Below are 14446 nucleotides of genomic sequence, written 5' to 3'. Positions count from 1 at the left end.
TTGCTTGTACCGTTTGGTTGGGAAAATCTGTAGGAAAACTAAACTTCAAATTTCTAGTGCCCTATCCCATGGCACAGTTTTATAAAGGATAAAAAAAAATTCTTTTGGCAACGGTCAATAGTTTTCTTCCCTAACAATTTCAGCATGATTAATTGTTGGCTCCAGCAGAGACTTTTTGCTTATGATTTTGGTTGTGTTGATATGAATATTTGGGGTATTTTTGAGAAATGCTTTATAAACAGTTGTCAGGGAGAAAATTATAAGTGCAAATGAAATCAATTTTTTCGTAAGGTAGACTATTTTTAAGAAAGCAATTTGTAAAAGTTACTTACTAGGTTTCAACATCTGTTGCTTTAACCTATATATTAAATTTTACTTATAACAAGAGTTGATTTTCTTTATTATTAAATTCTGATTTAATGTACAACAACTAAACCAGTAAAATGGATTCGCGGACCATTTATTTTTATCAGTTTTTTTATTTTTATTGAATAGATGTTACTTTTTGGTTTGCTAGGTTATATTTCTAATCATGATTTGTTTTGAAAATAATTATATATGTTTTTGAAATTTAAATCATATTGTAGAATAAATTTTAATTCTAAATATAACAGTTTAGTAATATATATGTTTCACTAATAAATATTATTTTTATCATGTGTAATTATTTTGTAGGTAGAAAATTTTGAAAAAAAAGAGTGAAATTTAATAAATTTATAATAGTAATTTGATTATTTAAAAGTTATAAAAGATTTAAATTTCACATAAAAATAACTTAAAAATTCTTAGTTCGTCTAAGGTTAACTTTTTTTCACTAACTTAAAATAATTTTTTTACTAATGTTGGTATGTTTCTTTTAAATTAAAGTTAATTGTGATTTTTATTTTTTTGTTTATCTTATACTACTTATTCTCAATTAAATTAAAGTTTCCTTAAACTAAATCGTTATGTTATGATTATCTTATACCAGTTTTATTATTATTATTATTTGAAGTCCCACAGAACTGGATTATTATTTAGAAACATACGTGTTCACTTAAATTTCGGACATCGACTTTTCTCAAATGAAATAGTGTCCAAAAAATGTTTTAAGCTATTAAACTTCTCAGTTAAAATGTACTTTAAGACTTTTTGTTTTAATCAAAATTTTATTTTAGTAAAGGGGTGCATTTAGCAGCAACACTTCTTTCTAGTCCAGAATCACCTGCACAGGGAAGAAAAGCCCACACGGGAAGGTGAAGCAAGCCCAATAACAAAATCCAAAATTTAGATTGATCATGCCTTTTTGTCTCGAACCATATTTTAAACTGTGTTTCTTCTATATACACTAGTAGAATTACAGACTCCCCATTTTTGTTCTTGGCCCATGAATTCACCAAAAACAGAAAAATCAACAAATGAAAAGTGGATTTGAGATAATTTTCTGAGTAAGGAGTTATCAAAAGTGTTTGCTGCGAATTGTGGTTGCTTTGTCGCAAATTGTTACTTTACAAAAACATAGTGTGTTGTTGTTATTGAAAGAAAAATATGCAAAAACAAATCAAAGTTTTTTGGTGTGTGAAGATCAGAAGCAATCGATATTATTCACTTTAAAAGGACAAAACATATGAGAGCCACTTTAGCTTATAAAGACGGAAAAGAAAGGAAGAGCCTAGAGATACGAGCGAATTTTCTAAGCAAAATTCAGTGTTACTTTTCAAAAGAAGCCAAGAGAAATATTATAAGAAATCTTAGCAGATGCTAATAAAATAAAACCCATGATCTTGTATTGTAGCAGAATACATGAAAGAAAAAAGTTGCAGTGCAGTTTGCAGTTACCCCTCGTGGACGTGCTAATGAATTCAACAATAATTCAAGCTTCCAAGTTTTAAAATATGCATCTAAATGTTTGGTTCTCATTCTGACCCAATAATATAAGTTTGAACGTTAAATAATATAAAGGTCAAACGAGAAGCTCCTACAGCAAACCAGAAGTAAAGGCCAAAAGCAGAAAAGTTGAGAGAAGTTTGATTTGGAGGATGCAAGTGCCACCTGAAAATGCTCGAAAATGTTAGAGTGATGATGCAAAACAGTAGAATTATAAGATAATCCTAAAGACCCTATACATAGTTGTTGCTTTTTTCTGATTAGTTTATATTAATTATGTCTTGTCCAGTGGTTGAGTCCCTCACTGTCACAAACTGTGCCGGCATAAATATTAGCATGTGGGGGCTTCTTCACCATTTGCTGTGTCCTATATTATTCCTCCACTTGGATGCATCTACCCTTGCTAAGGATGAGTAGGGTAGAATAAAATAGAAGGAGACATGTTGAATTATAATACAAGGGACATACATGGCTCCTAATTCTATATAAAATCAGCAATGCATGATGCTTAATAAGAAAACAAAGGAATCATGAGTGGAACATTATGGAAAAACAAAGGCTTAAAAAAAAAGGACCTGTTTCTTGCAGGGTGCAAGCTTGTGTTCAATGAGTCACAAACCTCATTTCATTTCACGTGGATTGTATATGCAAGGTACATCATGTGACAAACAGATAAAGTTTGAAGAAGAAACAGCTAAGTACCTAATAAAATAACACCTATTATGAATCATTGTTTGTTACAGAAGAAAAACACTAAGGAAATAAAGGTTGGTTCTTTCTTGGAACCACCCTTCCCTTCTTCCCTTGCCCTGTCATCACAACTGTAATGTGTCTGCAATTTCTGATACCTATCTTGTGCCAATCGGGTAAAAACGATGACAACAAATTTCAGAACATTAATTTGCTTTGAAAATAGAGAGGAACATCTTTTTCCTGCAGAGTTCTTTGGTCAAAATGATTTTATTAAGTGTAATTAAGACAAAATTGACAAAAACGTCTTTTCTCCGAGTCTGGATAAAGGTTGTGTAGTGAAGGTGAAGCACTATAGTTTTCAATCTGTATAGTGGACGCTCAAATTTGAAGCATTCCTTTTTTTAAAGATTGGAAAACGATAGAAATGGAAAAAAATAGTATTACTTTTGCAATTCTTGAAAATTTGGAAGCCAAAAGAAATGATAGTGTTTTTTTTTTATAAAAAAAAAATGAAGAAATAGAAAACAAGAAAATTTAAAAGATGATAAAGCAATTTGTAGAAACAAGAGAAAAGAGATTTACTTTTTAAAGTTAGTGTGCCACAATACTATATAGTTTTTAACTGATTAAATATATTTGTAGTTTCTAAATTTGGATACAAAATTAAATTCATTTAAATTTTAATATTTTTATCTATAAATTTTAAAAATAAATAATATAAGAATTTTAATTCAATAACATTAATTTTTTAACATGTTAAATGATATTTGAATTAGAAAATATATAAACAATTAAAACATCATTTAATATTGTCAAAAACATTTAATCTTATTGGATTAAAAGGGTTATATTTATTTATTTATAAAGTTCAGTAACTAAACTATATTAAAGTTTGGGACATAAATAAAATCTCATGTCAAAGTTTAAAAATTAAAAATATATTTAATTATTTTTAATTTTATAAAATCATTCACCGTAAGGAATAAATATCATCTTATCTTAAAATAAAATATATATTAAATGAAAAAAAATATATTCCACTATGTATATACGAACTAATAAATAGTTGTTAATGTTAGACTTAAGTTAAAAGTTGAGTTAGAGTTTTATGATGAGCCAATCTTTTAAATAACACTAGTCAATGGTAAAACTTAAGGATTTTTGTTTTGAAAAGGAAAAAAGAAGAGAAACATGGTGTGGGAATCATATTTCACACCTTATTGGTGTAGTATCCATCCATATGGAAAAAACTACTAATAACTCTTTGATGGGCAATATGGTAGATTTGGACGTTGCTCATTTATTAGTTGACCCCAAATCAATCGCAACTTTGAATCATTGATTCAAGAACTTGATTCATGATGTGGTGTATTGAATTAATCAGACCTAAAATCACTTTCAAACACCATGGGATTAACATAAAAAAACAAAACAAGAATTGTGGACGTAGCTTCTCTTATCTGCTGAGATGGGCCATGTCTCCTTACATTGATGATTGAATGAAAGAAATGGCATGGAGGTAAATATTAGATAAGATAAAACATAACTATGACAACCTCATCCTAATCCATTGTACCCATGATGTAATACAATGGAAACTTGTCTGCTTAGACAATGACTAATTCAATTATAAAACATAAGACTCACCACCACCTTCTTCAACTCCCCATACTGCTTCAATCTCATGCTCTTCAATGCACCATACATTTCATCCTAACTTTATTCAAACACATCTTTATAATATGCATAAATTTTTCCTGTGGTTTGACCCATTTGTAGGTGAAGACATCTTTATCATAAAAGTAATAATAATGTAACAGATTGGTTGGAGGGACAAAAGAGTGATTAAAATACAAATGAAAAAAAAAACAAACATTTGGTTATGTGGTTCTTCACTTACACAGATCAGTGTTATTCAATAGAACAAAGTTATAAAACGAATCGTTGTGGAGCTTGAAGTTTTAGAACTGTGTTTTGGGGGTTAAAAGAAAAGATCTTGGAGGATAGGAAGGGATATTTGTGAAATGGGTGGTAGCTGTTGAGTTAAATGATTAGAAATAAAGTTCTCACCTACAACCTATCAATGTGATAAACAAAAGGATATCTACTTTTAGACTTTTTACATAACAAAAGAGTGATTTTCCCAATCATATAACAACATCATTATCAACAGCAACAAAAAAAAAAGGCTCAAATTTTGCAAGTGTTTTAGAACGAAAGAGCTGAAGATTTTTATCTGCAACCTCAGAAAAAAGAAAAAAGAAAAAAACTCGAAATTTTGGCTTCTCTGCTTCTTTCTTTCTCCTTTTCATTACGAGGGGTGGGTCGGTGTGGGTTATCCATCCACACAGGCTGGTGATCTGTGAAATTGAATTAGTAGGCAATAATGTCCAAAAAGCACAATCTCAATTACGTCACCAAATAATTCTTTTAATAAAGAATAAAAAAGATACATCTAATCTAATATTTAATGATTGAGAAACTTATAAAAAAATAGTAAGGTTGCATAATATGATGATAATCATACAATATTCCCACTTGTTTTTAACTCAAGGTATCTATGACTAAGAATCTATAGTAAGCTTTTGGAATACTAAGAGGTTTTGAGAATATGTTTTTGTATTATTATGAAAGTGTTGATTGATGATATAGGAAAAAAAAAAGAAGTGAGAGAAAGGAATTTATGAAGCATGTAAGATGATAGGATGATGAGAGAAGGGAGAGTTTTGGAGTGATAAAGAAGAGGTATGTGAGTGAGAAAGTGGAAGTGTGGTGTATTAAAGATGAAGAAGAGGGGACCATTGAGTGTATGAAGAGGACATCATGTGAGCTTTAAATAAACCCATACATACTATGTATCAATTCCCAACCAGCAACCTCAACTAATCTTCTACCTTCACCCAATTAATGTTTTCATATTACTTTTAAATACCTTCAACTGTGTGTCCCCTCGACCCACACATAATAAACCATAATCACAAAAACTCTTTTAACAACTAAGCTAAGCTAAGCTAAGCAAACAAGCCGCCACTAACTTAAGCTACTTTCGTATAAACCTTTTATTTTTTCACTCAAGCTGTTTTTTTTTTTTTCTAGGAATTCTCCCAGTCATCCTTATTCCTAAGTTAACCATGTCTATAAGAATCTCATGCTCCTGTTGTAAATCTAAATAGTGCACATATTTTTGTTATATGTTGGCTATTACCTTTCCGCGTGCAACTGACATTAGGTTTGGATGTTGAAAAAGTCTTCATTAAACATATTCAATATATTTCAGTACATTATAACTTTAATAATGTACTAACACACTTTAATAATGTGTTACAAGGAAAAGAAATAATTATTTTGAAATGGACAAAAATGGCATATAATTTATATTTAAAAGTTATTTGAACCAATACACATAATTAAAAGTTTGAAACATAATATTCCATAATGTATGTACTTACTATAGTGATTTAATGCTCCATACAAACACTTTCTTTATAATGAAATACATAAATAATATTACTTTAGCACGTTAAAATATAAACTCTGACGATTTTAACTAGCAGAACTGTCAATAAAAAGCTCGTTCGTTTTTAGTCAATTTTGCTCCTTCGTTGAGTGTGCACACGTGTTAATTCAAAATCCAATCAGCTCGCAGACAATAAATATTATACAACTTTTTTTTTTGCCAAAAGATAAATATACTGTTGGAGTGCTCTAAGAAGTTAATACTCCACTCCGCTTATGGTGGCCTGTAGCCACTTTTAGGTGTGGTATGAATAGCTATCTGAACTGTTCAAAAATTCAATTAACTTGATTCAATTCCACCACAAAATCAGAGTATAAACCGAATATTTAAAAAGTTGTAGTTGGGTTCATTTAATAAACAAGCCAAGATTTTCGGCTCCACCTTCATTCCTTAGCTCGAGTCTCGATTGAACAGTTTACAAGTTCACCGACAAGTAACTTGCAAACCAATTTGACTCGCTTCAGGCCCACCAAAACCTTCAAACGACAAAAAAGTAAGTGCAGGAACAGGTATTGCATTTCGCATGATTGACCTCATCCAGAAGTTATTTAAAATTACAGAAGCAAAGTACATTGCTCATTTAACTCGAGAAAAATATATCACAAAGGCAAACCAAACTGATACCTAGAATATTCACAGAGATCTGATAAGGGCAGATGACTACAAACTTAAAGCTCTTACATGATCATCCTAGTTGCAGGTGTGCACTCTTACAAGCATTGCCTCAAATTAAAAAAACCAGCAGATGCATTCAGTTTTCAGTTTAAGCATGATAGGTGAATGATTTGCAGTTCCCTTCAGTAACTACTCGAGTCTGGGCCACACTTTCTGAAGCCGGGAAGAGCAAGTTTCCTGCAACCAAGCTGCTTCCACTTCATGTCTGCCCAAAGAAAATTTGAGTTTCCAGATTCCTTCCTTCTATGAAGAATTTGAGCTTTCCCCTTTTAAATGATTCTACATTTCCTGAAATTTCCATTTCCAACAAATATGTATTAGTTCTAAACTTTCATGAAGTAAACAACGATGTAACATTGAATTAGAAGAAACATCATTAGGTAAACAAGGAAACAATCAGAACATAAAAACTAAGCAATAGTGGTGAAATTCTCCAGGTAAGCTCGCTGGCAAAAAGTACATGGCAAATGCATTATACACCCTCCATTCCAATTGATACAAATAGCAAACCGATTAGCAAGGCAGATTCGTCATAGAAATACACAGTCAAGCAGCCCCCACAAAAGCAATTAACAAAAACAAAACTGAAGTGAAACAAACAGTAAACAGCCCTTGACTTCGAAACTTCAGAGAAAACTAAACAAGAAAACATGTATTGCTTGATTTGATTACTTTGTCGTCGAAATTCTATCCAATTTTGAAAGTTGTTTTCAAAAACAAAATAAGAACAAAACTTAAATACAGTTTCTGAAGTGTTTATGGTGTTTTTCTCCCATTCGAATGAGTTTCACCTCGGTAATCTAATAATAAAGTCTAACAGTAAACACCAATGCAGATTACCGAGACCAAACTACAATTTTCATCAGAGAATGACCAAAAAGCACCTAGGAAAATGCATGTAGGTTTTATCCACCCAAAAACTGAATGGCATCACATATCCTTCTCCAGCTTTAGGTGTTCTCTGTTCAAGTATTCAAGCGACAAAACACATCCAAAATGCGGTTAGAAGAAAAACAAATTTGAGGAAAACATAAAACTAAAATAAAAAGGCCATCTCAAAACAAAGGGAACTCACCAAATTAACATATATACGAATAATTAAGTTCAGTACCTGAAATGCATCAGAACGAATTCATCTCAAGGCAATAAGTCCTCCTCTTGACAAGCATTGTAGCAGCTGTCCTATAAGGCTCCTCAAAGGCCGTGGATACCCAAGACAAATCAGAAGCCTCCTTCTTGGCGGCGTTGGGGGATTGTTCACTGGGCCTAATGGCAACAAGCGTGGCACCCTTCAACACAACCCCATCGGGCAACTCGAGGTGCGGCGCGTACCACAGCCTCATGTTGAGCGCCGGAACGAGAGTCCTCTTCGACGCAGAGGACGCCGAAAGGGGCTTCACCCTCAGCTCCTCAAGCTGTTCCCGGTTCATGTATAACACTCCCTGCCCATCAGCGTCGGTCAAGACCAAATTGTCGAGAGTCCCGTGCTCTGAAATTATAGGCTGCAGAAGGTAATGTCTAGCTGAGGCGGCGATCAGGGAGCTTATGGTCCAAACCACGCGCAGTTTAAGGCCGCCGTTGGTGTAGAACGAGTCGGGTATGCTTCCATTGTCGTCGGTGCAATTGGTGGCGGTGGCGGCGCTGTCGGTGAGGTCTTTCGGGTGAAAGACAGAGGACGCGCCAAGGATAACGCAATTATCGAGGGTTGATCCGAAATCTGCACGCCATTTGAGGAGGACACCGTCTTCGATGCCAAGCTCGCCGCTGGGGAGCTCGATCCGGAGGAGGCGAATCTCGTTGAAGTTTTTGAGGACCTGAGTGGGGGAGTGGTGCGTGACGCCGGCGTCTGAGTCATCATCGGTGCCGACGGCAAGGGAGGAGGATGGGGTGGGGGAGGAAGAGGAGGGGCGTTTAGGGCCGAGGAACTGGCCGAGGGTTTGGATGGGCTTAACGATTCCGCCGAAGACGAGGCGGAGGAGGTTCCAGAAAGGGCCGCGGGACTTGTCAGAGGCGGCGGAGGAGGAGGAAGAGTCGTCGTCGGAGATGACGCAGTCGACGCGGACGACGACGTTTTCGACCTGGGGGACGAGGGAATGGAAGCGGCGAGAAACGACACAGCAGCGGCCTAGGGCTTTTACGTCGCCGATCTTGTTGAAGACGAGGAGGAGGAGGGAGTCCGGGAGGCGGTCGAAGTGGTCGATTTGGGATGCATCGGGTTCCGGGAAGATCCGGCACGCTAGATCTGCGCGCTGAGAGGACATTGCACAGAGAGAGCAGAGAAATTGGGGAAATGAATTTACCTGATCCGATCGCAAGGGTTTTTCAATTTAGGGGTTCGTTTGCGTCAGATCTACCAACGTCTGAAGCCTGAACAGGGATAAGCAGAGATTGAAAGAGAGCGAGAGAGAAAGAGAGAGAGATTGGAAGCGATGCAAAATGAGACTGCAAATGGTGGGTTGTGGAGACACATCCACGGTTTTGGTTTTGTCTTTACATATATGAGAGAGAGAGAGAAAGAAAAAAAGAGAGAGATATTATGCGCGTCGAGGAAAAAGGTGGATCAGTGGTAGAGGGTGTGATTGTGCGTCATCTCATCATTCTTCCTCTCTTCTCCTTTTTCTTATCTTCTGTTAAGCACCTTCTCTAACTCCACTCTCTCCCCTCTAATTTCATCAACTGCACAAAATTATTTATTTCTCCATCTAACTCACACACCTCTTTCTATCTTCTTTTCTATTTTTCAAATCCACAATTAACACACTCTTCTCTCTGCTTTATTCTTTCTTTAATTATCTAAATTCATATTCAAATTTTCATATGTTGGAATCTGAAAATTTTCAAAATATTATTTTTTTTAATAAACTAATACATTAATACATCATAATGTTAAGTTAAACCAATACCACAGATAATTAATTTGATAGATTGACTGAATAGTTCGACCAACTTTGCCATCAGTTATTGGAAATAATCCCTGTAACTGAAAGTTTGAGTTCTATTCTCATTATATGTCTTCTCTACCATCTCGAATCAGACTACTTTTTAATTTAATAAATATAAAATATTGTGACATTGATTTTTTTTACGAACTCAATTAAAAAATAATTAAGCGAATAAATTTATCATTGTTAATTTAAAACGTATTTTTAACTATATTTATCAATAGTTTATTGTTAATAAATTTATATTTTTACTATCAAACTAATTAGGAATGACAAAGCGGACCAGCCTGACCCGTTTTGGTCTGTTTCGCGTTTTGACCTGCAAAGTGCGGGCTGGGTTGGCGCACCCCTCGTTTAATTTTGGGTTCACTTTTTTGACCCGTACTGTCCTGCGGGCTGGCCCGCATTTGTGATGAGTGAATTTTTTGTTGTTGAACAAAATACTTTTTTTATTTTTTTATAATAATTGATATTTATTTTTTATCAAAATAATTCTAATTAGTTTACCTAATCAAAGACAAGAAAAATTACAAAGATTATAGCTAAAGTACAATAGCAACATGTTATCTTACAAAACATATACTTAAAAATGCATAAAAATATATTTCATATTCAAAAATTAAAATCATTATCTTATATACAATTTATATACAATAATTATACAAAATAATAACAATACATAATAATAAAACAAATGATGTGAAAACTAAAAAAATGAGAACATATAATTTGGTAAACGGGTCAGCAGACCAGCCCGTCTCGTCTCGCCCCACCTTTAATCCGCGCGGGCTGCGGACCTATACGGGACAGGTCATTGCGGACTAGCGGGTTCAACATCCCAGCCCGCCCTAAATCGCCATCCCTACTAAAAACTAATTAAGTTTCATCTATTTTGGTAATCTTAAAATTTTCAATTTTAAGTCATGATTATTTTAAGAAAAACTTAATTATTAAGGAATGAATTAAATTATGTATAATGCCAAAACAGTATGGAAAATTGGTACAATAATTAATTGAAATTGACATTAAAACCTAACACAATATTATAATGGATAACTTAATTCTCTTCACATAAAATGTGGATTTATTTATACATGTACACGTTTTCTTCGTCTCAAAAGGCCGGAGTCGTTGAAGTTACGAAGAGTGTATGGTTGATAGTAGTGTTCCATAAATCACTTCTAAGGTCAAATAATTCGATATTGCTTACAATTTTGATCAATAAAATACAAAATTTCATAAATTTACCTGTAAAAAGTTTTTAAAATTTCACCACCAAAATTAAAACGTATAGGGTATACGACGTAGTATTTAACCAATCGAACACAAAAATTATTGTGACCATGAAAATAAGTAGAAAATAAAATTATTTATATTTTTATTGATCATTTTATTTATTATTGTTAATTAGTTACAATTGTAAGAAAGATAATTTAACAATTAGGTATCTACGATAGATCTTGTTTTTCTTTTTCAAATATTTTATAATAATAAGTGAAAAATAATAAATTTATTATTAGAATTATAAAATTAAGTATAAATAATGTTTTTAACTTTTATCATAAGTAGTTTTATTTTATTTTGTAGATAAATGTTCAATTAATTAATGAGTAAGTTTAAAAAATAATTAAATTAAAAAATATTATATTTAAGTAATAATAACTTAAAGGTAATATTAATAAATTAATTATTTTAATTAAAAAAATTATTTAAAGAGTAAAGAAAAAATAAATATAAACACTAAAAAAATTATTTAGGTATAATTTACAACATAATCATAATCATTGTAAACTGAATCGGTTATACTCGACAATACTTGCATCTTGGATCAACATGACAAGACTATTCCAATTTAATTTTTGATCCAAATCGATTTAATGAGACATTTTGCTATCGATTAAACTAAAACTTTCTTAATGAAGTGAAAATTCAAATTTTGTATATTTTTTAAGTATTTAAAAATCTTTATTTCATTCATTTGAAATACATTTCAAAATTTCTTAAATTTTAATTTATTTATAATTATTTTATCTAGATAAATTAATTTAATGTAACAAAATTTAAATTATTTAAATAAATGAATATCCTTCTAAATTATCATATTCAAATACAGGATAATGTAAGGGATAAAAATGAATTATAGAAAACATGTACTTTAATACACTAAAATTAAAGGTTTTGTTGATTTGAATTAGAAATAATGAGCTGGTTTTGAATTGATCAAAATTAGTCTGGTGAACGTGGTTCTAATACACCCTGTTTCTATCTCATGAATCCGATCCTTTACTTTTATTTTATTCTCTCAGTCTCTCCTACCAACAAATACTAAAATTAAATTTCTACAAAGCTGAAACTGTTACCTGATTGATGCATTCGAATCATTAGTGTAAGTTGCTTAGTATATTATATTAGTATCCTATTTTTTTTAATGATGTATAAAATAAAAATCAATTAATTAATGGGAATTAACCAGGAAGTGGGAAATAAGTGAATGGAATTTGTTCTGATATCAAAGAATGTTCAGTTTTCACACAAATGGAACATTAAAGAAAAAGTTTATTCTTTACAAGTGGTATCTGTTTAAAGCTTTTAAAAATTGTTGAGAAATTCTTTCAATTTGCTACTGCCTTTTGCACACACTCAAAAACTATTTAATCATGGTTAGGTAAAAATATTAGAAGACAGTTTTCTCAAACTAGAAACCTGGGCTTTTGATTCACACGACCAAAACATTGAAGTCTCGTAAAATGTCTAAAAAATCTGGTTATGTACTGAATATACTAAATGTTTGGGTATTTTTTAAGAAAATTTTCTCACTGTGCATTACTTTGAAGATTTTATGTGATGTTAAACAACTATATGACATTGTTATATATATAATTGATTTGTCTATCTGTAGGGTGTAGTTATGACCTAAAACTTGTTCAAAAGCATAAAAAATACATGTATTTTGTATCCCAATTAGGAATCATAAACCATGTGCACTTAGCATTCTTCTCATAATTTAGATTTGGATCCAAGAAATCACTAACTAAACCAGAACACACGCGCACCATGTGGCATGTGTGCATTCATGGCATATGCTTTCTGAACTCTCTTTTAAGTTTCGCAAAACTAACATATGCTTTTAAAATATTTTAATAAATATTTATTTATTGTTTGTTTGATCATTAATTGATTAGATTCATTCAAATTAAATTAACTATTTTGGTTTGGATTATCAATACCAATTCAACAGATGAAGATGACGGAAACTAAAAATTATTTACTACCCGTGTCCCTTTTATTATACAGATAATTTAAGAGATTTTTTTTCCCTTTCTCAAAAAATATTATTATTCATTTGTTTTTAAATATTTTATAATTACTTTACAACTTTTTATCAATAAAAAGATCGTAAACTGACGAGACAATCTCTCTCCTGAGGATAGGAGAAAATAACTAATATTAGCTAATTAAATGAATGGTAATTTAGTGAAATAATGACATCACCGGTTCCAGTACCTTAAACATAAGATAAAATATGTAAGATTTTATATTATTAAGGTTAAATCATTTCATAGGTCCCATTTTTGTAGCGAAATCTCAAGTAGGTCTCTTATTTTAATTTGACTCAATTGAGTTCCTATTTTTGAAAATTCGTTACAATTGGTTTCTTTCCGTTAGTTGACCAGTAACGGTGTTAATTATATGTCACGTGTCAGCACGTGGTTTTTTTGACTTTTTTTTAATTTTTTTTAATTTATTTAATTTTTTTAAAAAATTTTTATTTTATTTTTAAATTTTTTTTTTAAAAAAACTTAAAATTGCCATGTGTCAATCTGACATTGTGCCACGTGGCAGAGACAGTGTGATGTGACAGTGACACTAGGGATGGCAATTAGGGCCTGATCCGCGGGCCCGGCCCGCAGAAAAAACGCGGGACGTGCAAGGATAGTGAGCCCGCAGGCCCGCGCGGGCTCGGCCCGCAAGCCCGCATAAAATTTAGAAAAAAAAAAACTTGCACTTGTGTATATTAATTACTTCTTTTATGGACTCTTGCATTAACATTTCAAATTCTTGTATAAGTGGAAAAGACAAGCAGATATTATGTAACTTTTAATGTGCTAAAATTTAAAGAATACATTGTGTATGTCATAGTATGAATATGATGAAAATGTTAAATTATCAATTTATCATCTAATTCCCCAAAGTCTTTACTTAATTTTGTGAATTTCTTAAAGTTTCCCAATTTTTAAACATTGAAAGTTTTATTATAAAAATAAAAAAATAAAAAAATAAAAAAAAAACGAGCTTGTCCGCGAGCCCGCGGGCCAACGTATATGCAAGGCGGGCCAGAGTATGCGGCCCGCATAAAATGTGCGGGGCGGGGCGGGGCGGGACGGCCCGCGATGTGCGGGCCTTATGCGGGGCGGACCTAAACGGGGCGGGCCAGCCCGCATTGCCACCCCTAATGACACGTGTCAATTTTATTTTATCTTTTCTTTTTTCTTTCTTCTTTTATTTTCTTTCTTTGTTTTTAATTTTTTTCATATTAATTTTATTACTATTTATTATTTAAAAAAAAACGGATTAAAAAAAAGGGTGAAAACAAAAACAAAACAAAAAAAGGAAAAAAAAGAAAACGAAAAAAAAGAGTAAAAAGAAAAGCATTTTTGAAAAAAAAAAACAAAGAAAAACCAAAAAAAAATAGGAGAAGAAAGATTTAAAAAAAAAAGCACAGAGGGGAGCGTGCTTTTAATTTTTCTGCATA

At 32.2% G+C, this 14446-nt stretch overlaps 1 protein-coding gene across 2 annotated transcripts; it reads right to left on the bottom strand.

The window, feature by feature from the left end:
* Window positions 1–6574: 6574 nt before the first annotated feature.
* On the bottom strand, window positions 6575–9433 carry LOC114187896 (F-box protein At5g46170-like). Of its 2 annotated transcripts, XR_014995914.1 has the most exons (3): window positions 7863–9433; window positions 7636–7712; window positions 6575–7039 (listed from the first exon to the last, which is right to left on the bottom strand). XR_014995914.1 is itself a non-coding variant. In XM_028076299.2 (2 exons), the coding sequence occupies exon 1, from the start codon at window positions 9010–9012 to the stop codon at window positions 7873–7875; it is 1140 nt and encodes a 379-aa protein (XP_027932100.1). In that variant the 5' UTR covers window positions 9013–9427; the 3' UTR covers window positions 6575–7039; window positions 7863–7872. The 2 variants fall into 2 exon arrangements, 1 of the variants encoding a protein (XP_027932100.1); XM_028076299.2 differs by lacking the exon at window positions 7636–7712 and having other exon boundaries at window positions 7863–9427.
* Between the last annotated feature and the right edge of the window lie 5013 nt (window positions 9434–14446).

Source organism: Vigna unguiculata, chromosome 6 (genome assembly GCF_037176805.1).
Source record: "Vigna unguiculata cultivar grain cowpea cultivar isolate G323 ecotype 2 chromosome 6, ASM3717680v1, whole genome shotgun sequence".
Classification (NCBI taxonomy): Eukaryota; Viridiplantae; Streptophyta; class Magnoliopsida; order Fabales; family Fabaceae; genus Vigna; species Vigna unguiculata.
This window is presented reverse-complemented; position numbering and strand designations above follow the sequence as displayed.